This window comes from Labeo rohita, unplaced genomic scaffold (genome assembly GCF_022985175.1).
Source record: "Labeo rohita strain BAU-BD-2019 unplaced genomic scaffold, IGBB_LRoh.1.0 scaffold_61, whole genome shotgun sequence".
Taxonomy (NCBI): Eukaryota; Metazoa; Chordata; class Actinopteri; order Cypriniformes; family Cyprinidae; genus Labeo; species Labeo rohita.
Genome location: NW_026129535.1, coordinates 869,976 through 896,189, shown reverse-complemented (window position 1 = coordinate 896,189; position 26,214 = coordinate 869,976). Strand labels below are relative to the sequence as shown.

The window sequence follows — 26,214 nt, the reverse complement described above, 5'->3', positions numbered from 1 at the left end:
TTTTCTTGCGTTATGTTTGCATTTTCACTTTTGTGAATGCACAGTGACTGCCAGATTTCAAATGAAAAAGCAAAGTCCTTTTGCAACTGCATTTCCCATATCATACGAGTCACAATCCTGTTGTCACTGCCTCACTCCTCAAAGTTTAATGAGCGTGTAGATGACACGAAGTTGCCAACGTTAGCTACACTATATATAGCATCACTAACTAAAACCAAACTTATTAAAAAAAAAACAACAAAAAACACTTGAACTTATATCAGCGTGCTAAAATCTACATCAAATGACAAAAACCATCTTTTAAAACAAATGATTTTAAGTGAAATTGAATTTAATTAGTTTGTCTCATGTCCCATTAGATTACATTGAGAGGGTGGGGTTTTTTTTTACTTATACTGGAACCAGCCACCTGGGGGCGATACAAACATGATGGCTTTACTTTTGAGAAGTGCGGGAGACTTTGTTCTGAATCAGAAAGAAATAAAGAAGGCCGAGTTTAGTTTTATCCTGCCTCCGTGCATCTTGGCTAGCACAAAAGCTACACTATCTATATTAATTACCACATCTGCTTTTTCACTCTCTTCTGCGTTGTGCATGTAACCTGCCAAAACTCGCAAATTCCTTTTGCATTTGAATTTCTGATGTCTACACAGAAACCTGTCAATCAATGTCTGGCATGGGGAACATTTATACTGGGAGGTGATCTCACTTACAGACGATTGTGCCGAATGATTTGAACATTTAATCGGTCAATCTGAGTTAATCAGCCAATATTTACCATTAACAGAATGCTTTATTGTATTATATTATATTATATTAGGTTAGGTTACACTTTATTTTGATGGTCCACTTTAGACATTCAAGGCAAGTCAAGTCAAGTCACCTTTATTTATATACCGCTTTTAACAATACAGAATTGTGACAAAGCAGGTGTACAGTATTAAATAGGAAATAGTACATCAATAATGCAACAGGGCAACAATAAACACTCAATTTTCAGGTAAAGGCAGTTAATCAAATACAATAAAATAATATAGCTGCAAGCAGCAATTACCGGGGTTCGAGCATTTAAGGCCTTTAAGGTGCTATGCAAGATTGTTCAAAATGAGATTTGTCATATGATATGAAGATCTAGTGTTTGTGTGAATATATGAACTTTTTTTTAGCAATTTGAGACCATTTACCATAGAAATCCAGTGTTTTTGAAGCTTATATGTGGCAGATGACTTTTAACAAGCATGAAATGTTTCATACAGATCGGACCATAGGTATATGGTCCAATCTGTATGAAACATTGCATGCTTGTTAAAAGTCATCTGCCACATGTTCTTACCAATTTTTGGAAAGTTTTGAGTTTTTGTTTAGGTTTTATAGGCTTTTGGGTATATGTGGCCACACCCCTTTTGTAAATGACCCCGTTATAGCTAACCAAAGGACAAAATTCAATTTTTTTTTTTGATAATTATTGATCTAGGGAGTCCAGAGAATATTACTGCAGTGGTCTGCTCAAGATTGAGTGAAAAACCTAGGACTAGTTCGCAAAAGTAGGTTTTTAACATATTTGTGAATATTTAATGAACGACTTGAATGACAGCAATGGTTCTTGAGGCAAAGTTGTTCATCATGAGGAGATCTATCAAATGATATGAAGATCTAGTGTTTATGTGAATATACTAGCATTTATTTAGCCATTTGAAGCCATTTACCATACACAGCTTGTGTTTTTGAAGCCTTTTTAACTGTTATAGCGCCACCTATGGTCCGATCTTCACGAAACTTTGCATGCTTGTTAAAAGTCATCTGCCACATGTTCTTACCAATTTTTGGAAAGTTTTGAGTTTTTGTTTAGGTTTTATAGGCTTTTGGGTATATGTGGCCACACCCCTTTTGTAAATGACCCCGTTATAGCTAACCAAAGGACAAAATTCAACATTTTTTTTTTGATAATTATTGATCTAGAGAGTCCAGAGAATATTACTGCAGTGGTCTGCTCAAGATTGAGTGAAAAACCTAGGACTAGTTCGCAAAAGTAGGTTTTTAACATATTTGTGAATATTTAATGAACGACTTGAACGACAGCAATGGTTCTTGAGGCAAAGTTGTTCATCATGAGGAGATCTATCAAATGATATGAAGATCTAGTGTTTATGTGAATATACTAGCATTTATTTAGCCATTTGAAGCCATTTACCATACACAGCTTGTGTTTTTGAAGCCTTTTTAACTGTTATAGCGCCACCTATGGTCCGATCTTCACGAAACTTTGCATGCTTGTTAAGAGTAATCTGACACATGTTTTCTCCAACTTTTGTAAAGTTTTGAGTTTTTGTTTAGGTTTTATAGGCTTTTGGATATATGTGGCCACGCCCCTTTTCTAAATGACCCCGTTATAGCTAACCAAAGGACAAAATTCAACATTTTTTTGATAATTATTGATCTAGAGAGTCTGGAGAACAGTGCTGCAGTGGTTTGATCGAGATTGAGTGAAAAACCTAGGACTAGTTCGCAAAAGTAGGTTTTTAACATATTTGTGAATATTTAATGAATGATTTGATTGACAGCAGTGGTTCTTGAGGCAAAGTTATTCATCATGAGGAGATCTATCAAATGATATGCATATTGTGTGGATGTGTGAAACACCACGTGATTACAGAGCCATAAAACTCGTTAGCGCCAACTAGTGGCCGATTTCTTTCAAAATTCTTACAGACCTTTAGGGCCATGAGTCGAACATGCCCAGTGAGTTTCGTTCCGATTGACCTTCGTTAACCTTGTCTAATAGGTGCTCAAACTTCATTGGCCAATGGCGGCCATGTTTTTTGAGATATGCCAATGTCCTTATAGACCCTTATGACACATTGAACAGAGACACTGCATACCAATTTTCAAGTCGATCGGACTAACTATTGTATAGTTATAGTCATTTTTATGTTTTTTCAGGCTTATAGCGCCACCAAGTGGTAGAACTGTGCAATTTTTTTTATTTGACCAAAGATTGAGCTCATACATATGTTTCCCAAGTTTGGTGAAGATATCTCATTTGGTTCATGAGTTATAGCCATTTTAGTAAAAATGGCCCTCCACCTGACAAACTTTTTGGGCCCCTTTCGCAATGATGAGTCGAATTTTGACATTGTTTTGATAATTATTGATATTCACTGTCCAGAGAATATTTCTGCAGTGGTTTGGTTCCGATCGGGTGAAAAACCTAGGACTAGTTTGCAAAAGTAGGTTTTGAATTTACTTCAAAATGGCGGAAAAAACGGGCCCCGTAGAGCGAATCTGATTTTTTAGGCTTTTTATCGTCTTGACCCAAGGATTCCAAAGATTTTTTTGAGTCTACGACAAACGATTTAGGAGTTATGAGCGATTTCGCAATTTTGTTCGCTGTAGCGCCACCTATAGGCCGATTGGGGTGAGACTTTGATAGATTCTCCCCAAATTGAGGTCTACCATCTGACCAAGTTTGAAGTCTCTAGGACTTACGGTTTGGTCTGCACGATCAGTTTTACGGCAGAAAAATAATAATAAAAATCCTAACAATTACAATAGGGTTTCAGCACTGCGTGCTTGAACCCCTAAAAATACAATATTGTGTGAAGAAAAAGTGTCCCCAACTAAGCAAGCCAGAGGCAACAGCAGCAAGGAACCAAAACTCCATCGGTGACAAATGAAGAAAAAAACCTTGGGAGAAACCAGGCTCAGTCGGGGGGGCCAGTTCTCTTCTGGCCAGATGCAGAGGACTCATCTGGTTTCCATGGTCTTGTGCCGACGGCCGTCTAGGTGACGAGGTCTTCACTGGGGATCCGTCTCTGGGGCTCATCTAGTTGATGTGGTCTCTGCTGACATTCAGGGCTGTAGAGGTCGTCTCTAGGTGCTGATCCACCGTCTGGGCTGGGTACGGACTGGATCCGAGGGACTGCAGTGACCATCTGATCTGGATACGGATCTGGTGGTTAAGGTGACCTCGGAATAAGAAAGAAACAAACTAGTATTAGCGTAGATGCCATTCTTCTGACGATGCACTGAGTACATCGGGTGTTATGGGAAGTGTTCCCGGTTCCGGTTGACCTAATTAATGCAACCTAACAATCCTTTAACGGATTTGAATTATAGGAATATGTTGATGTGTTATGTGTAAGCAAGGTTAAAGAGATGGGTCTTTAGTCTAGATTTAAACTGACAGAGTGTGTCTGCGTCCCGAACATTGTTGGGTAGATTGTTCCAGAGTTTGGGCGCTAGATAAGAAAATGATCTGCCGTCCACGGTTGATTTTGATATTCTAGGTATTATCAAATTGCCATTCTACTAACTATAAGTAACATTGCAACTACATGTCAACTAATTCTCATTAATTTGCTACTACATGTCTACTAACTCTCAGGTTAGGTTTAGGGTTAGTAGAATAAGTTGACATATATCTGCAAAGTTTCTTATAGTTAGTATGTTGTATGTTGTGGACCCATCAAAATAAAGTGTTACAAGATATTAACCAGACAGTCTACTAAGTTACTTACTGTTAGTAGAATGTCTAAAGTGGACTATCAAAGTAAAGTGTTATATTATATTATATTATATTATGTTATATTAGTAGGAGTAGCAGCATTTTGTGTTTTTTGTGTCATGTGTATCAAACAGAGGGTAAACAGAGAAATCTTGAGGCAGGTACTGTATTATAAAATAGGAATAAGGTGGCAAATAGGTAAATACATGTAGATTTACACTGACTGCTTAAGTGCATCAATCAGAGTGCAAACAGTAAAAGATCTTGAGGCAGGCACGACACGCTCTCTATTACAGATTAAAAGAGAGGAATAAAATATATGGTAATAAGTGTAGAATTGCACTGTTTGTTTGTTCATGTGCATCAGTGGGAGTGTAAACAGTGAGAAATGTTGAGACAGGTGAAAAGCGTTTGGTTAATATTGAATATTGACCTATTGTGCATTCTGTTGTGGCTCTCACTGTTAGCAGGGGATAAACGCTGCATTTGTGGTAAAAAATACTTATAAAATTAAATTATTTATTTTGCCAAGAAAGTTGCACTATTTGTTCGTTCACACAGGCGTGAACTGATTGACAGCTGCCTTCAGTGGGCCTTTACCAATTCCATTGTTCAAAGCATTTGGTACGGTCGTCTAAGAGTGACGTCCCCTTCCAATACAAACATGCCCCATAGTATAGTCCCACCCCTCACATTGATTGACAGGTTTCCGTGTAGATGTAAATTCAAATGCAAAAGGAACTGTGATTCCAGTTCAGTTTTGGCAGGTTACATGCGCAACATGGAGAGTGAAAAAGCAGACATGGAAATTAATATTGCTATTTCAGGCTCATTCAGGATATTTGACAGGCTCATAACTCGTAAGACATGTGAAATACAGTTGCAAATGGCTTTTTCATTTGAAATTTGACAGTCATTGTGCGTCACAAACGTGAAAACGCCAAAGGCAAGAATTGTAGTTGCATTTGGATTATGTCACAATTTATGCATCCACAAAATTGAAAATACAGTTTGCAATTCCTTACACTTTTTCCTCCCGTAGAAAACCATTAACACTTAATATGGCTTAATGTTTTAAGTGCTATTAAAAGATCAAATTCGATATACAGTTTATTAATATAATCTATATGTATATAGTGTTTTCCTCTGCAAAACGTGCTATAATGTGGTATAACGGACTAAGATAATAGACTAAACTCAGTATGCTCCTCTTCATTATTAACACCTACAGACAAGCAGGTGAGCCCAGAATAATGCAAGGCCATACATTTTCCCATACAGAATAATCTCTACAGCCATTTTATATTATTATCTTTGTCCATTATGTCCATATTCTTCAGGAGGAAAACGTCTATTTAACACATTGCATTCTGGGCATGTCTGTGTCACGGTTGTGTGAGAATGAGACATAGGAAGACGGAATATAACAGAAAGGCTTTAATAAAATCCACAATAGGAAAATCCAGACAGGAACGGCAGGGAAACACAGACCAACTTAACCTTAAGATCCAACGACAAACACTGAACTGAATACAACTTATAAAGACAGGATAATGAACACAGACAGGTGTGGGTGATTAACTAATAATGACTTGACAAGGACAGGAACAGGAAGGACCAAATATGAGCAACAGAGGGAGAAACCAACTCAAACAGTCCACAGGGGTGTGACAGTCTGCTTGCCTATACAGAGTTGGTCCTTTTAATATCACTTAATGCATTTCTTATTGCGCATTCATATCTGCTGGTACATAGTTTGTCAACAATACGTTTTATACTGAATTTGGTCTTTATCATCTCAGTCCATTTTGCCACAATAAGCATTTGTTGAGCAAGTAGGTATAAAAGTGAAAGTTTGCGCATTGTATTCATGGCCATATGCTTGCCTTGAAGTACATTAAATTAATAAACTATATATCAAAATTGATTTTTTAATGGCACTTATTCCATCTAAATTCATTCAAAGCCATATTAACTGTTAATGGTTTTCTACGCGAAGAAAACGTTTAATGAGACTTTGCGCATTGCGTTCATATTCAGCTGTTCTGTGGCCACGGATTTGCGGGTCTTGTCTTTATCTACTACAGATGACTTGCAGGACCCTGTATGTTCTGCTATTAAATTAGTTTTAATCATTTTCCACAGCGACCACAGTGTTTTGTCTCCATTGGCAACACGCACAATTTTTTTCTTGTCTTCACCACCTGGCTACTGTTGTAAAATGTTGAGAGATTCAATTTAAAAAATAATAAATAATAAATAAAATAAAATAAAATAAAATAAAAATAAAAAAGACTGCAAGTGACATTAGATGGAATTGCAGGCATCTGAGAGTTCAGGTCTAAAAATGCAAGTGCATGTCTGCAGCCAGACCATTCTCCTCACTTTCAAGGGGTATTTGGCAAGGGTGCCCTTAAGCCCTCTTTTGTTTGTTACAGAAATTAAAACATTACCTTATCTTATTTGATACTTAATCCTACAACTTCATTTTTTGGTATAAGTAGATGGGGATGTTGAACATAAACTGAGATTATATGATGACAACCTGCTTCTTGTTTATTTTACTCTTAAAATATGGTCTCAGCTCAGCTGCATCAACACTTAAAGTTACTGTGTGTTCTAAAATTCTTAAAAAAAAAAAAAAAATCTTTTTTTTTTTTTTAAATCAAATGTAAATTCTTGTCACAGTCACATTTTCTTGGTTAAGTAAACATTACTTACACTAACAGAAAAATTAAAATAAAATTAATTATTCATCTCACATATTTTGGTCATGCATTACATTGACTGTTTACTGGTCCACTATATTCAACACACTTTCTAAAGTTTGTGAGGTACAGCTGAAGCCATGTGCTGAAACTGACATATTCGGTCTTCTCGATTTTCTCTCAGAACAATATGTCTGCTGTGCATCTGCTATGGTAACAAGTTAAAGGAGAAGTCCACTTCTAAAACAAAGATTCACATATAATATACTCACCCCTTGTCATCCAAGATGTTCATGTGTTTCTTTCTTCAGTCGTAAAGAAATTATGTTTTTTGAGGAAAACATTTCAGCATTTTCTCCATATAATGGACTGCTATTGTGCCCCGATTTTGAACTTCCAAAATGCAGTTTAAATACGGAATCTGATGTGAATATTTGTTTTGGAAGTGGACTTCTTTAACTTATAAAAACAGTTATATGAGCAAAAAAAAAAACCAATTAGTTATTACCTCTATCTATTTATATTCACCAGGATCTTAATTTTACATTTAAACATCTTAAGAAATGATTTAAAAATGATCAGAACACTTATGATCAGAATAAAAATGAACTGTGTATAGATACACAGATACATAAAAACAAATTATGCATAGATATGTTTTGTCCAGTGTTATGTGTTCCCTCAGCCTTATGTTCCCTCAACCCTAACTGCTAGAAGTGATGACTATCATTTCACAAAAACAATTAGTATGTATACATTATTAGAAAAATTAAACACTATTTTATATTTAATCTAATTAAAGATGACTTGAAAACCACAAAAATATGATGACTTCACGTTGAATGTCAACTCCGTCACTGGAGCAAAATTGAGCAAAAGTGTTTAAAATATAACACAATATCAACTTCTTACTTACTGAACTGTTGTATAAAATCACATTTAAGTTTGTGATAGATCAGGACAATATCAGCACTCGTGTCATATTGCTGTTGCTGCCTGTGTGATATCCCGTGATATTTAATATATATATGTATATATATATATAAATATGAGACAAAATACACAGAAGGGCATTTTTTGCACCAATATCTTGCATTTTAGGGCATAAATGCATTTGTGGAGTTGTTGCCCTGCATCATATTTGTCAACAGTCAACTATATGAAATATAAGATACTGTTTCAGGCCTGGGGGTGGGGCCAGTGCTTTAACTGCGTTAAAATATTTTAATTGTGTTATTTTTTCATAACTAATTAATTAAGTTAACGGGTTAGACTGATTTTTTTTTTTTTTTTTTAACATTTAAGTTTAAATCATTCAGTCAACAGTCTAGTTTAAGGCAGTTCTGCAGAATACAGATATCATTGTTACAAAGCTGACCTTGACCTTCAAACTAAATCTGGTTTTAAATAGTAACCCCCCCTCTTGCAACACCAGGAATGTAGAAGGCTGCCAGTGTTGACCCCTGGCCCCGTTTCTTAACTGGACCCACATCTCTAAATAACCCTTTGACCTTCTGAGTCTATTCAGGTTTCCTAAGTAACCGTCAGTTTACTTATGAGTGACAGTTCCATATTCTTTATGCAGAGTGGGGGAGGTACATTCCTCTCTGTGCATGGACAATAATGAATCAAATCATACACTCTTAAACATTACCTGCTTGGAGTCAAATAAGCAATGTGTTTTCTGTTTTTGACATCGATGAGTAGGCAGGTTAAACCCTGCCTTGTCATAATTATTTCATGTGGGGTCTAAGTAGCCTCCAACTCCATGACTCTTTGAAACAAAATACACTGATGAAAAACACTGACTGATGGCCTGAAAGTGAAGTGGAAATGACATGTGGCTAAGCATGGTGTCCCATACTCAGAATCCAAGTGCAGTGCAGTAGTGAGTAGTGAACAAACACACACACACACACACATACACCGTGAACACACACCTGAAGCAGTGAGCAGCCATTTTTGCTGTGGCGCCCAGGGAGCAGATGGGGGTTCAGTGCCTTGCTCAAGGGCATCTCAGTTGTGGTTTTGAAGGTTGAAGTGTGCGTTGTACATTTACTCCCCCCACCTACAATCCCCACTGGTACTGAGACTCAAACCTGCGACATAGCAAATCAGATGATAGAAGAAGCCCCAATGAAATGCATTACTTACCTGTAAAAATGTTTATTAGCTGTTTCAATATCTGAGCTACTGTTGTTGCAGAATTTATAATGCTTTATAATATTTTAAGGTTTGGAACATTAAATATTCATTTGTGGAAGAATTTGTAAATAAGACTGGAATGATCCATGATTTTAGTATTGGGTAAGCTTGTATGTAGAAGCATTTTAAAAACTTGAAAACCACAAAAACAACAACATTAATTTATAATATGGAATGGTATGGTTCAAAACAGATAGATGTTATGCTAATTGTCTTTGGAGTTTTGAAAGCATGACAACACACTGGACAAAAGGATGTTATCAACTGCATGTTATAAAAAAAACAAAAACAAAAACAAAAAAAAAACATGTAACAATCCAAGCTTTTAGGCTTAAATATGGGTCATTCCACGAAATCGGCGCCTTTTGCGTCCCTAAGAAATAATCAAACACAAGTAAAATCCTTCCAAAATGTACAACATGTGCTTTTGTGAACTTGACTTGACTAGCAACTAGCAATTTGTTTGAAATTGTCAAACCTGTTACTGTCAACCTGTTACTTTTTAGAGTAACAGGTTTTGACATGTGGGTGACAGGGATGACATAGATTAGGTATCACCTAATCTTTTTAAAGATTGTCTGTGTATAATTCAAATATTTTAAAGGTTACCCTGGGTATATTATTTAGCTAATGCCTGTATCATTCAGTGGCATATGAGCATCGGTGACATTTTTTGTTAGTATCATTGGTATTGTTACTATTAGTATTGTTGTTATTATTGGCCAGGATAAGATGATCAGTCTCAATAAAACTCATTTTTTCTGTAAGTCATTGTCAGTAATGCGTCCATGTAAATTCAATTACGAACAAGAGCAGCATTGTGACTGCAGACCCTTACACCAGTCTTGCAATGTTCAAGAAAGTGAAACCAAATTTCAGCACCAATGTCTTTGTCTGGCTTCAGGTGATGACAGAAAGACCAAGTTCTGATCATCTTTCCTGCCTAATAATTGAACCAGATAAGTATATTTTAAGTTCTATGAGGGGACACAAATAGATGGATGCATTGTCTAATTACAATATCCATAAGATAATAGATCTCTTAGAGATGTGATGTGCTTTATCAGAAAAATTGACAGTTTACTATTGTTATACAACTATGCCAAGTAAGTGCAAAACTTTGGTTGTGCTCCAGATATCAAATATGCAAATGGAATATACTAACAGAAGAACAGCCATCACTGCAACATTCCTCAGATCAGTTCTGTTCGTTGAGGCAGAGTGGCTAAATAGAAGTTACTCTTCAGTTAGGGCAAATGAAGAACTGCTTGGGAAAAAAATGGTGGTAGCATCATGCCGTAAAGGTGATTTTCAGAGGCAAAAAAGCAACCCATTATTTGACAAGCATATAAACATTATCCACACTGTTGTATCTGTAGTTCTGTCCTATGCCATGTTTAAAGGCCTGCCCAACTCAGTGTCCAATTCCAAATTTAGGATAATTCCACTAGCATGTGAATAGCATGTGCACCCAGTGGTGGAAATGGACACAATTTGCTGGGGGTAGTCTAGTTTGGAAGAGGGGAACAGGGTCATTTTAGATGACCTTTCAGATTTCAATTATTAAAAACTTTATAATCTATAATAACATTACACTTTACACATCATGTTACCTCTAAACCATTTGTTTTGGATACACTGCTTGTTCCCTTGTGAAACCATTATGCATATTACCCATATTTTTAGCTGTCTTGGTCCACTTGTTTGGTGCGCACCAGGGTTCATTCACACATGCTCAAATTAACTGCACTAACAGAGCAATTGCACCAGAGTTTGTTTTAATCTAACCAAACTTGACAAGTGTGAAAACACCCATAGTTTAGAATAGGGATGCAACAATACAGTTAGTCCACGGTTCAGTACGTACCTTGGTTTTTAACCATAGTTTTCGGTTCAGTTCGGTTCTGATATCTTGCCACAGTTTTTTTTTTTTTTTTTTAACTTAAATTAACAAAATACTCCTGTAAACCTCTGTACACTGGAAAAAGCGTGGTTTAGTATATGTCTGCTTAATTTTTCTTTTGAGAAAGGTATTATTTTTTCGATTTTTACGCAGAATAGAATGGGTTTCATTCATACTGGATGCCAGAGGGCATCCTCGTGCAGAAAATCCACATATTCATCAAAGAAGTGTCATTGATGACATTCCGTTCCAGCTTCTCTAATATGGATAAAGGCATCGCTATTGCTGTAACTGAATAAAAACAAGATATAACGTTAAACATTTTGAATGATGAAATGTAAGGACTCGTCTGCAATAATATATGGTTTATCTGTGTTCTTCAAGCCATCTCATGTATTTTCATAAGCCATTGCTAATCGACATACATAGAATATGAGTATAGAATTTATTGTCTGCCTCATTCTGTGATAAGATTTCATTAAAAATATCTTAATTTGGGTTCTGAAGATGAACGTAGGTATGATGAAGGTATTAGAGGTTGAAAATACATTACAAAAAAGTAGCTTTATAAAATATATATATATATATATATATACATATATATGTATATATATAATTTAACACACAAAAATACAAAAAGAAATGACACTTTAAATAAAAAACAAAACGCACCAGGTGGTGTCAAATTGTTATTTGCAATTATTATTTACAATGTGTCTAAAATCTAATTATTCGCACCTTTACCTTATCTTCATTTTTAAGTAAAAACTTTTATGTAACCTATTTTTTTTTGCTACCAGCCAAGGATGATTCTGAAAGAAAATGCACAGTGTTTGTTATAGTAGCACAGCTTAACAATGTTGTGAGATTAATGTTTGAAATGTAAGCGAAACAAATGGAAGGAAGATTAGTGTTATGTGGCTGTAAGAAATTTAAAAGAAAAAATAAAATAAAATAAAATAAATGCAATACCAGGGGTCTCCAACATCAAAAGAGCCATTTTGGCCTCTTGTCCACCGAATAAAATTCACATGGAGCCACAAAACCTATCTGATGTCTAAAATAAAGATAACACGGCATATAGCTAAAGTTTTATATTCAGGTTATGTTACAAGGCAGGGGCGTAGCAATCATTTCAGAAGTGAGGGGGATAGAAATGTAAAATGTAATAATAATACTTATGTGTGAATGTCTAATTGACAAAATAATAATAATAATAAAAAAAATAATAATAATAATCCTCTTCTCTTACTTTTAATTGGCTAAGAAATAAAATACACTGCTGGACAATAACCAATAATTTGTATTCTATAATGTTTTTGATATATATTTTTATTTTATGAGTATGATTGGTTTATATACTACAAACACTTTTTAAATTTTTATCACAGAATAAGCCAGAAAATATATCTTATAGCTTCTGTACTGTGATAAATGCTGTGTCAATTAGCACTGTCAGCACTAGACATGGTAATTCCTTTCCTTTTCCTTTCCTAGCATTGTAGCACTCATACTTTTTTTATTACCTGGAAAACACTTGAAAAACACACATAAACCATGTATTGTCGCAAATGTTTATTGTCTTCACATTTCATTAGTTAAGGTTAATGCCTGCTAATCAGGGGTGCGTTTCCCATACAACTTCGTAACTCACTGATTAACCTTCTGTAACGCCACACCAGCAGAGGGAGCCCTCACCCATTGACTCTTTGTTACCGCTCCCTCTGCTGCTTCATGGGTAACTTCCTGTTTGGTGGCCATTTAAGGAGGCCTACACCAAACAGGCCTTGTGAAGTATTGTTTTGCTGTGTGGACTCTACTAAGCGTATTCTCTTGTTTCATTGCCTTGTTTTTGCCACGGTTTTGTTTCTTGTCATTGTTTTGCCTTGTTTTTTTACCATAGTTCTGTCTAGTTCATTGCCATACTTTTTGCCTAGTTTCATAGCCTTGTTCATTTGTTACTTTTGGACTGCTCACTTGTATTTTGACCTATTGCCTGTTTTTACTGGATTACGCTTTTGCCTTGCCTACGTATCACTGTTTGTTTGGAGATTGACCCTGCCTGTCTTGACTACGATCTGTTTAATAAAGCTCGCATCTGGATCTTACACGCTTCCCACGAGTCCTGTTACAGAATACTTCGCCTACCAAAGATCCAGCGGCTTTTGTACAAAGATAACCATGGATCCAGCATCACGCTTCTTCCGTCTCCGCCAAGGTAACCAACCCATCGAAAATTATGTCATGATTTTCTGTGAACTCTCTCATCTGGTGCAATTTAATGATGTGGCCCTTAAAGACATTTTTCGAGTGGGTCTTATCTGGAGGAAAAATTCACTGGACATTAGAACAATACATAGACCATGCCTTATTATTAAGTGGTTCTGCTTTTACTGTGGGGATCGTGGATGAGGGACCCTGTGATCCTCCAGTAATCACCAAGCCAACGCCTGCTAACATCATGTCTGCCAAGCCACAGCCTGTTCACGTCACATCTGCCAAGCCACAGCCTGCACTCGTCATGTCTACCAAGCCAGAGCCCTCTCACGCCATGCCTGCTGCTCCAGGGCCTGCTCACGCCATGCCTGCCGCTCCAGGGCCTGCACCTGTCATGGCTGCCAACCCCAAGCCAGTCCACAAGATGGTTGCCGTCCCAGAGCCAGTCCACAAGATGGCCGCCATCCCCGAGCCAGTCCACAAGATGGCCGCCATCCCCGAGCCAGTCCACAAGATGGCCGCCATCCCCGAGCCTGTTCACAAGATGGCCGCCATCCCCGAGCCTGTTCACAAGATGGCCGCCATCCCCGAGCCTGTTCACAAGATGGCTGCCCCGTCTGAGTCCCTGGCCAAGATGGCTGCCACGCCTGAGCCACATCAATCCAAAATCATCTCATTTGAATCTCATCTTATATCTGCCGCACCCAAAGTTAATCAAGTGATGCCTGATCCTCCGGTGTCAAGTCAAGTCAGGGCTGCACGTGCAGTGCCAAGTCAAGTGACAACTGTGATTCCTGAGCCACGTCAAGTTACAGCTGTTACTTCGGAATCAAGTCAAGTTACAGCTGTATTTCTTGAATCAAGCCAAGTCACAGCTGTTGTTCTCCATGAGTCAAGCCAAGTCACAGCTGTTCCCCATGAGTCAAGCCAAGTCACAGCTGTTCCCCATGAGTCAAGCCAAGTCACAGCTGTTCCCCATGAGTCAAGTCAAGTCACAGCTGTTCCCCATGAGTCAAGTCAAGTTACAGCTGTTGTTCCTGAGTCAAGCCAAGTTACAGCTGTTGTTCCTAAGTCAAGCCATGTTACAGCTGTTGTTCCTAAGCCAAGCCAAGTTACAGCAGATCTTCATGAGCCAAGTCAAGTTGCTGCTGTTGTCCCCGAGCCAAGCCACAGTTGATCCTCATGAGCCAAGCCAAGTTACAACAGATCTTCATGAGCCAAGTCAAGTTGCTGCTGTTGTCCCCAAGCCAAGCCAAGCCACAGTTGATCTTCATGAGCCAAGCCAAGTTACAGCAGATCTTCGTGAGCCAAGTCAAGTTACTGCGGTTGTTCCCGAGTCAAGTCAAGCCACAGCTGACCTTCATGAGCCAAGTCAAGACACAGCTGTTCTTCATGAGTCAAGTCAAGTCAAGTCACGGCAGACCTCCCTGAGTCAAGTCAAGTCACAGCAGACCTCCCTGAGTCAAGTCAAGCCACGGCAGACCTCCCTGAGTCAAGTCAAGTCACGGCAGATCTCCCTGAGTCAAGTCAAATAACAACAGACCTTCCTGAATCAAGTCAAGAAACAGCTGCGCTCCTAACAGCACCTCTTCACGACATGGCTGTTAGTACAGGGCCTTGCCAAGCCACGGCCATCCTGCCAGAACCTCACCAGGTCCCCTCTGACCCTCCAAAGCCACGTCACATCTCAGCTGATCCTCTAAAGCCTCGTCATGTCTCAGCTGATCTCCAAGAGCCTCGTCACATCTCAGCTGACATCCCAGAGCCTCGTCAGGTCTCAGCCGTCCATTCAAAGCCTTGCTAAGTCTCGTCTCATCGCCCAAGCCACGCAGAGCCCACGCTCCCAAGCCACGCAGAGCCCATGCTCCCAAGCCACAGCCTGCACTCGTCATGTCTACCAAGCCAGAGCCCTCTCACGCCATGCCTGCTGCTCCAGGGCCTGCTCACGCCATGCCTGCCGCTCCAGGGCCTGCACCTGTCATGGCTGCCAACCCCAAGCCAGTCCACAAGATGGTTGCCGTCCCAGAGCCAGTCCACAAGATGGCCGCCATCCCCGAGCCAGTCCACAAGATGGCCGCCATCCCCGAGCCAGTCCACAAGATGGCCGCCATCCCCGAGCCTGTTCACAAGATGGCCGCCATCCCCGAGCCTGTTCACAAGATGGCCGCCATCCCCGAGCCTGTTCACAAGATGGCTGCCCCGTCTGAGTCCCTGGCCAAGATGGCTGCCACGCCTGAGCCACATCAATCCAAAATCATCTCATTTGAATCTCATCTTATATCTGCCGCACCCAAAGTTAATCAAGTGATGCCTGATCCTCCGGTGTCAAGTCAAGTCAGGGCTGCACGTGCAGTGCCAAGTCAAGTGACAACTGTGATTCCTGAGCCACGTCAAGTTACAGCTGTTACTTCGGAATCAAGTCAAGTTACAGCTGTATTTCTTGAATCAAGCCAAGTCACAGCTGTTGTTCTCCATGAGTCAAGCCAAGTCACAGCTGTTCCCCATGAGTCAAGCCAAGTCACAGCTGTTCCCCATGAGTCAAGCCAAGTCACAGCTGTTCCCCATGAGTCAAGCCAAGTCACAGCTGTTCCCCATGAGTCAAGTCAAGTCACAGCTGTTCCCCATGAGTCAAGTCAAGTTACAGCTGTTGTTCCTGAGTCAAGCCAAGTTACAGCTGTTGTTCCTAAGTCAAGCCATGTTACAGCTGTTGTTCCTAAGCCAAGCCAAGTTACAGCAGATCTTCATGAGCCAAGTCAAGTTGCTGCTGTTGTCCCCGAGCCAAGCCACAGTTGATCCTCATGAGCCAAGCCAAGTTACAACAGATCTTCATGAGCCAAGTCAAGTTGCTGCTGTTGTCCCCAAGCCAAGCCAAGCCACAGTTGATCTTCATGAGCCAAGCCAAGTTACAGCAGATCTTCGTGAGCCAAGTCAAGTTACTGCGGTTGTTCCCGAGTCAAGTCAAGCCACAGCTGACCTTCATGAGCCAAGTCAAGACACAGCTGTTCTTCATGAGTCAAGTCAAGTCAAGTCACGGCAGACCTCCCTGAGTCAAGTCAAGTCACAGCAGACCTCCCTGAGTCAAGTCAAGCCACGGCAGACCTCCCTGAGTCAAGTCAAGTCACGGCAGATCTCCCTGAGTCAAGTCAAATAACAACAGACCTTCCTGAATCAAGTCAAGAAACAGCTGCGCTCCTAACAGCACCTCTTCACGACATGGCTGTTAGTACAGGGCCTTGCCAAGCCACGGCCATCCTGCCAGAACCTCACCAGGTCCCCTCTGACCCTCCAAAGCCACGTCACATCTCAGCTGATCCTCTAAAGCCTCGTCATGTCTCAGCTGATCTCCAAGAGCCTCGTCACATCTCAGCTGACATCCCAGAGCCTCGTCAGGTCTCAGCCGTCCATTCAAAGCCTTGCTAAGTCTCGTCTCATCGCCCAAGCCACGCAGAGCCCACGCTCCCAAGCCACGCAGAGCCCATGCTCCCAAGCCAGATGTCAACAGCGTCCACACCCTCAAGACCAGCAGGCATCCCACTATCTACTGTGCTGCCTGTAATGGCTATCGCCATTTTAAGCGTGTGGGCTACACACTGTACTCGTCTGTCCACGAGTCTGCTCCAGAGGCCTCGTCTGTCCACGAGTCTGCTCCAGAGGCCTCGTCTGTCCCAGAAATTGCGCCAATGCCTCCAGAGGTGTCAGCTTCCGCTGTAGATCCTCCAAAGGAGGTGGCGTCCATTAATGAACTCACTGCCACGTCTGACCATGAATCCACGCCTATGTCTCCAGAGGTGTCAGCTTATGCTGTAGATCCTTCAAAGGAGGCGGCGTCCTGCTATGAACTCTCTGCCCATCATGTGACAGCCAAGAAGGCCAATCATGAACTCACTGCTCTGCTATGGATGTCACTAGTTTCACTGTGGATATCTTTGCTTCTGTCTGCTCTGTCTGTCCCGCCATGGCTCCCTGTTATGCCTGCTCTGCCTGCCTCGCCATGGCTCCCTGTTATGCCTGCTTCGCCATGGCTCCCTGCTCTACCAGCTCTGCCAGCCCCGCCATGGCTTCCTGCTCTGCCTGCCCCGCCATGGCTGCCTGCTCTCCCTGCTCCACCATGGCTCCAGGCTCCTCCGAATCAAGCATGGTGGACTTCTGCTCCAGTGGTACACTGTCTGCCGTTGCTCCACGGCCCAGGCCCTCCAGTGTTCCACTGTCTGCTACTGCTCCACGGCCCAGGCCCCCCAATGTTACACTGTCTGCCATTGCTCCACAGCCCAGGTCCTCCAAGTTTCCACTGTCTGCTACTGTTCCACGGCCCAGGCCCTCTAGTGTTCCACTGTCTGCCATTGCTCCATGGCCCAGGTCCTCCAAGGTTTCACTGTCTACCACTGTCCCACGGCCCAGATCCTCCAGGGTTCCACTGTCTGCCACAGCTCCACGGTCCAGATCCTCCAAGGTTCCACTGTCTACCACAGCTCCACGGCCCTGGTCCTCCAGTGTTCCACTGTCTGCCACAGCTCCACGGTCCAGGTCCTCCAGTGCTTCACTGTCTGCCACTGCTCCATGGCCCAGGTCCTCCAGTGCTTCACTGTCTGCTACTGTTCCATGGCCCAGGTCCTCCAGTGCTTCACTGTCTGTCCCTGCTCCACGATCCAGGCCCACCTCCTCTGCATGGACCTGGCCCCCCGTCCCACCCCCCTGTTTTGTCTCTGTTCCCCCAGGAGGGGGGGGGGGGGGGGGGGGTTGCCTAGTTTTTGCCTAGTTTCTAAGCCTTGTTCATTTGTTACTTTTGGACTGCTCACTTGTATTTTGACCTATTGGCTGTTTTTACTGGATTACGCTTTTGCCTTGCCTACGTATCACTGTTTGTTTGGAGATTGACCCTGCCTGTCTTGACTATGATCTGTTTAATAAAGCTCGCATCTGGATCTTACACGCTTCCCACGAGTCCAGTTACATCTTCATAGTGCAATGCATTGTTGTGGAAATGAACTAGCTAATCACGACTGTTTCCCGAACACGGTTGCATCTCCGTCGTTTGAACCACATTAGTTCTGCTATTTAACTGATTAGAGATTTCTAAAATGCAGCTATATTGAACATGGCACCTAATGACTAATTTTTGACAAACTTTATTTGATGTTTGATCCATCGCAGGTTCCCTGTTACATCATACTCTGGGTTTCCCTTAGGCATTTATCCACATACGCACTAATTAAAAACACCGTTTTTAGAGGATGTGTGAAAATACATAGATTAAAATGCATTTATATTTAGATAGAATGGAAGATATAGATTGTACTGCACGTTAGCTTGGATATTGTTCCCAAGAGCATAATTTATAAAGCCCATATGTCTTACTAACTAGGATCTATGTTTCTAACCACAGGTCGAGAGCTGTAGTTCCAACCACGTAAGTTTGTGACGCTGTTTGCAAATGTTCATTTTAACTATGATTTCTGGAAACACCGAATCGTTGAACTATGTTGGTAACGATGGAACTTGCGATAGTTGGCCAACAATATTTTTGGGAAATGCACCTATGCTTAGCTACAGCAATAGTGGGATGCCTTTGTCTGTATTAGGGAGAGCACCCTGCAGCTTTGAGTATGACATATAAATAAATACACTACATGAGAGTATTTTAGCGCTCAGTAATGGTCACATTGTTTTGGATACAAATAAAACATATTCAAAATGATGTGACTATTTGTCTCTTTTAATATAAACCTAGATTTATTCACACTGGCCCTTGAAAACCTTTACATGAGCACACCTGCCTGAAAAAAGTGCAGAGGAAGAGTTTAGGTTTTATTAAAGGTTGAGGAGACACGTCCCCCGCGTATTCTACGCCCATGCTTCAGGGAGCCACCGCAGAGGGATGAAAGAGCTGCATGTGGCTCTGGAGCCACGGGTTGCCGACCCCTGCTGTATAACCAGTGGCCAGAATAACATGCATTACCATGTTTTCAGACATAATTACTTACTTTTTTTTTTTTTTTAAATGCTATTTGTTAGTCACAATAGTTTATGTATGTAATATATGTGTGATATATCCACCCATAGATATATATATATATATATATATATATTGTTTATATCATACTGCCATACTATTTGACCATTTTAAATGCAATTTCAGTGAATAATAGTTTTTTTTTTTTTCTCTCAGCTGAACCTCTGGTGCAAGTGGATGGGAAACCCAGCTGTTGTTTCTTCAAGTTCAGTCCAAAACTGATGTTTACCAAGGTCCTGAAAGCCCAGCTGTGGGTTTATCTGCGGCCACTACAGCAAACTTCCACTGTTTACCTGCAGATCCTTCGCCTTAAACCTATCACTGAGCAGGGAAGCCGACACATCCGTATCCGGTCACTCAAAATTGAGCTCAGTTCGCAAGCGGGTCATTGGCAGAGCATCGATTTCAAGCATGTGTTGCAGAACTGGTTTAAGCAGCCACACACAAACTGGGGCATTGACATAAATGCTTATGACGAGAGTGGCAATGACCTGGCTGTGACATCTCTGCGGCCTGGAGAGGAAGGACTGGTAAGAACCCTTAGACCTGCTAGGCCAAAAATACTGCTATAATGGAAACAATAATCATTGTACTGAACAAAAAGTTAAAATTTTTGACTTTATTTATTTATTTATTTATGTTTTAATAGATTAAAATAATATAAATTCTTAATATTACAAATGGCTATTTCTGAATCCATTTTTGTTTATCCTTTTGTTCATCAAAGACTGAAATGTTACTGCTGGCATGGGCGACATTAGAGGGAGGGGGGCAGGGGCAGTTGTCCCCCCAGATGGTTAGTCATCCCCGTTGTCAGCCACACTGCAGTTGGAGCGGTTTGCCATGCCCACGCCCAGTTGTACGGAGGTAGACGTGCTAAATACCCAGACTCATTGTGTAATTTAGAGAGCTTCATTGATTATAACAGAACTTGTGAGATCCCGATGAACTGAGATGAGTGACACTTTTATACGTGATAATAAAGTGAGCGAGCTTTGCGCACTTTCTAGGCTATAATCCGTTCAGAATTTGTATGAAACGTTCGTTTTATACAGTGCAATGTTTCGGGATGACATCTGCATATTTATGCTAGATTCGTTCTTCGCCCGGCCCGAGTCCGACCCGAGCCCGTCTTTTTTCCCCTCTTCTCCCAAAACAGCTTATACTACTCTTTCAGCTATTAAAATAGTCCGGTTTTATATGTGTGGCATCCGAGTCAATTACAAAAGACCCAAAACCAGGCCTGAATACAATTACAATTACCAGAACACCGACTACGCCACCATGGGAATTTCACCCAAGGAATTATGCCTAAAGACTAGGTTCGCCATCAAGGTAGTTATAAATTGGAGACACAGGCTTGCGTACAAATTTACAAAAATGCTTTATTTTAATCAGTTTAAAATAACAATCCAATGCTTAACACACCCACACCCACACAACCATCCACAGGGCTGCAACCTTACTCCAGGTTAACTAAGTAAAAGACCAATTCCGGTTTGTGCAACACACGCTCGCACACTTGTACTAATGGGAGACCTCATACACACAGCAAAGCACTGCAATCCGTGAGAAACACCCTCGTCCCGAGTAAACCTGCAGCTCCTGAGGAACACACACACACACACACACACACACACACACACACACAAAAAAAAAACAAATTAGTAACCAAGTTTAAATTTTACCAACAAACAACCACATAAGAAAAGAACTTCAAATTAAATTGAATAAACCATTAACAATCAAAGGACAACAATAAAGAAAAAACCAAATATCTGAGAATGGTAAGACAGCTATAACCATCAATCCATTGAAATCAGACCCATAATGAAGTTAAATTGAAATTATAAAGTCAGCTGAATAATCAGCAAAAATAAACCAGATACTCAAGAAAATAAAGGGTTTCCAATATGAGAAGAAATTATCCACTGAGTTATAACACAAAAATAAGTAATCACAAGACGAAATCACAATATGAAACAAAATATACAAATACCCTTAACATGAACTCAACTACACAAACAAAAAGAAAAACAAAATAATATTCCACGCGCCCCAGTAGACGGCTTTATGCTCAAAGCAATCCTGATGAAGACAGAACACTGGACGTGTACTCCTCGTGGGAACAAAACAGCGATACAGTCACGAAAGCGAAGCCACACTTTCTCCTAAAATTTACACAAACAATTAAAAAGGAACAGACCGCAAAATCATTGGTCGAGACTTACGAACAAAAAGGTTTTGCACTTACCAGCAAGTCGTTGCGGGACTCTGAATAGTCAAAACATTTAAACACTCCGTTTAAAAAGAATAATGATCCGGTGTCCGTTCCCATACACTAAACGCCCTAAAGCCAGGTTAACAGTCATTACCATTGCCAAATGCTGAAACTACATAAGATCTTAATTAAACATACATACCAGGCCGACAGAGAAAGATACCACGCCAAAGTGAAAGGCACGATTAGATTAGAGGGTATGCACACATACGAGTATAAAACTCGCTTGAGGAGTGACAAAGCCACACGTGAGGGGATGAGCAGATGGAAAATGAAGCTACCTAAACAAATCACTCCCGTTAGCGTTTACACATCAACTCTTAGCTACCAATACATCACTTTTTCCTACCTGAAATGCTTCACTACAATCACAAACCCAGCCAGAAGAAAAGACAGCACCCCAGAAGAGAGTCTTTTTTTTTTTTTTTTTTTTTTTTTTTTTATTTATTTATTTATTTTTTTTTTTTTTTTTTTTTTTTTTATTAATGCTATCGGGAACGTACAAAACAAAAATCCAATGCCAGGGGTGAGTACAGTTGAGAGTACAAATACAGGTTACAAAATTAGGAAAATATTATGAGAATGACACAATGAGACAGTCTTAAGGGCTTTGGAGTTGCTGGATGTAAGAAGAGTGTCCAGGTAGGATTTAATGTCCTTACAGAAAACAGGAAAGTAGGGCTTAGCACCTTGACACTTACATTTGTGTAAAAAAAATTTAGCAAGAAAAATAAATAAGTTCATCAAATAATATTGGTCCTTGTCTTCTTTAGAAAAGCTATGACAACCAAATAAAACATCTTTATATAACAAAACAAAACTTTGTGAAGAAAAAGAGTGTACAAAAATACAAAAATCTTTCCAAAATAAGTTAGTATATGTACATTCCCAAAAGAGATGAGACATAGATTCATCTTCAGCTCCACAAAATGAGCATAAAGAATCAATATCTGGAAACATTTTTTTCATATAAAGCTTAACTGGGTAAAAACGATGAAGTAATTTATAAGAAACATCCTTTACCTTATTAGTTATTAAATACTTAGATGACAGAGTCCACACTTTTTTTCCATGGAATGTTTTCAAATAGGCCATTCCAGTGGGACACAATATATGGAAGAGAAGTTATCTCATCTTGAAACAGTTGTGTTATTCTTTTGTTCCGACCGGAAGAGGTAGATAAAAAGCAAATTTTTCCAATCACTGTATCAAAAGGATGAATCATTGACAAAGAAAACTGGAGTCTTGTAGAGTCCTTAAGAAGACTTATGGCCCCAGTAGGAATGGCGTCCATTACAATGGCAAATTCTCGAGGAGTTACAGGAATATTATATTTATTCAGAAACTCTGAATAAGAATACAAGTAGCCATTAAAATTTAACAACTGAGAAACTAAAATAATATATCTGACCCAATTTGGGAAAAATAAAGATTTATTTTTATAAAGAATATCCCCATTATTCCAAATAAAATAACTGTGAGGACTAAAGTTATGTTTATAAATCAGATGCCACGCCAACAGTACTTGTTTATGAAAATTTGACAATTTCAGGGGCAATTTCGTGATACTGTAATTGCAAAACAATAAGAAAGGTAGACCTCCCACCTTAGAGAAAACAATATTAGGGAGAATATTCCAAAATGAATCAGGGTCTGCTAAATACTGCTTTAACCAATTTATCTTAAAAGTATTATTTAAAGAAGCAAAATCTAAAAAATTTAAGCCACCACATTTATATTTATTAATAACAACCGATTTTTTGACATAATGTCTCCTATGTTTCCACAGAAAGTCAAATAACATTCTATCAATGTCTGCACATACAGGTTTGTCTACATGTAAAGAAAGAGCAGGATAAGTCATTCTCGAAATACCCTCAGCTTTAGCGATGAGGGTTCGGCCTCTTAGCGATAAATCTCTCTGTAACCATGAATTGAATTTCCTTTTAGCTTTCTCAACAACTGGGTCAAAGTTTAATCTACATCTAGCTTTTTCATCCTTACATATGGACACACCAAGATAGGTTACCTGTGATTTAACTGGGATACTGTAAAGAGAAGTAGAGGAACAAGTTTTAACAGCTAACAATTCACATTTATCGAGATTTAACTTTAAACCTGAAGCTTTAGAGAAAAAATTAATTAGTTCGATAGCAACTGGAATTTGTGATTTATCTTTAAGAAACAAAGTGGTGTCATCGGCTAACTGACTAATAAGTATATGTTTATTGACAACAGTAATACCCTGTAGAACACTACTTGAAAGAGAGGAGGAAAGAAGTTGTGCAGCTATAAGAAATAAATAAGGTGAGACAGGGCAGCCCTGACGAACACCTCTTGATAACTGAAATCTAGGAGAAGTACCCCATTTAAGATTAATAGAACAGTTAGCATTATTGTAGAGAGTTCTTACATACTTACAAAATGGATCACCAAATCCAAGTTTTTTAAGAGATAAAAAAAAAATTTGTGATTAAGAGAGTCAAACGCTTTGTAGAAATCTAAAAAGAGAATAAAACTGTCATCACTAATTAACTCAGAATAATCTAATAAATCTAAAACAAGTCGGATATTATTAGCTATGTGTCTTTTTGGCATGAATCCTGATTGAGTCTCGTCAATAACAGAGTTTAAAACATTCTTAAGTCTTTTAGCTAAGATCCAAGCCAATATTTTATAATCATTGTTGAGTAGGCAGATAGGCCGCCAATTATCTATCAAGGAAATATCTTTTTTGGGTTTAGGAATTAAGGTTAGTAGCCCTTGTGTTAAACTTGGAGGCAGATTTTCTGACTGAATACTCTCCGAAAACATCTCTAGCAGGAATGGAGCTAATTCTTCCGTAAAGCATTTGTAAAATTCAGCCGTAAGGCCATCCGTGCCAGGAGACTTGTTATTTTTAAGGCCCTCAATACCGTCAATTATATCAGTAATATTTATAGTTTTATCACAGGTAAACTGCTCATCTTTAGATATAAGATTAACCTCCTTTAATGATTGAAAGAAAAGAGAAGCAGATTCTTTGCAATAATTAGACTTATAGAGTTCTGAATAGAAGTTACTACAGAAAGAGGCAATTTCCTTAGGATTATTGGTTAAAGTACCATTAACTTGCAAAGAATCAATAGTAAGGTTCTTAGAATTATGTTTTTCCATTCTGAAAAAGTAAGCGGAGCTTTGTTCTCCTTGTTCTAACCATTTCCTCCTAGAACGAATATAGGAGCCTTCAGCTTTATACTTATAAATACTATCTAATTTAGATTGAAACACTGCAAGTTCTATTAAATCAGATTCTGTTAAGTCTTCCTGAATTTTACTCTGAAGTGTTATAATTTTTGAGATGACCTCTTCCTCTTCGTACCTTCTCTGTTTTGCTAAATTGCTGCTGAAATGCCTAACACATAGTCCTATTTCATATTTTAGTAATTCCCAGTTACAACTAAATTTTTTGTCAGATACCCCAGAAGAGAGTCGCTTACCTGAGCTCCCGGTGTGTGACGCTTATATGTGCGTAACACGGCGCCCATTACTGACGTCACGCGAGCATCATAGCTCTCATGTCACATATGCAATGGCAAAGTGATTATATTTCGTTTTTTATCAAGTTAATTTAAACGTTTTGAAGCATTTTTTTTGTTCGTTAAATATAAGTTTTTGTTTTTTTTAAAGTAACGACCAAGCGGCCAGCGTAAGACTGATCATAGTCTGTTTGATTTAATTTTGCCTTCTCAAATCATCACGACTTGCCTAAAATAAAATATCTACAGATGTAAAACAGTTCAAGTACAAGTCAATGATAGTTTAAACGTTAAACCTAGATAAATGTGTGCTATTGGCGCATATCCAATTATTTGTGTGGAGAGTGGAAGCTAAAGCCGCTTTGCAGAACATGGAGGCGCCAGTGCGAACACTTGCATTTTTTTCAGTGGAAACCATTTTAAATATTACGTCATTTTTGCTGATAAAAGTAAAAATAATACATAATTCGGAACTGTAAAGGGTCTACTTTTATTTGTGTGCACTCACAATATCAACAAAACGTTGCAAATGGTGCTTCTAAAACAAAGAAAACAAACATGATGTGCTTGTCTGTAGTCTCAACAGGAGCGCTTCACAAAAATGAACCGAAACTCAGCGAATACATAACTCACAGACATGATACATATATCTATGGAAAGCTTTAAATTATTACTTAACGAAATGAAGCAAATCGAAAACAAAAACTATTTCATTACGTAATCTTTAAGGATACATTTCTCTCTAAAGGCGCATCCAAAGAAGAGATGGCGAGTTAGGATCGGCAACTTCATACTTGCGACACTGACTCAGAAAACACTAGTTTATTAATGAATAGTTCAAAAATCCCCTTACTATTTCCCCCCCGAC

At 39.4% G+C, this 26,214-nt stretch overlaps 1 protein-coding gene across 2 annotated transcripts in view; it reads left to right on the top strand.

Annotated features, from left to right (window-relative positions):
• gdf11 (growth differentiation factor 11) overlaps positions 1-26,214 on the top strand; it is a 50,619-nt gene that overhangs the window by 19,611 nt on the left and 4,794 nt on the right. For both annotated transcript variants that reach the window (XM_051103978.1, XM_051103977.1), the window contains exon 2: positions 19,704-20,077. In XM_051103978.1, the coding sequence (XP_050959935.1) occupies positions 19,704-20,077 (374 nt within the window). The remainder of the gene's footprint in view (positions 1-19,703; positions 20,078-26,214) is intronic.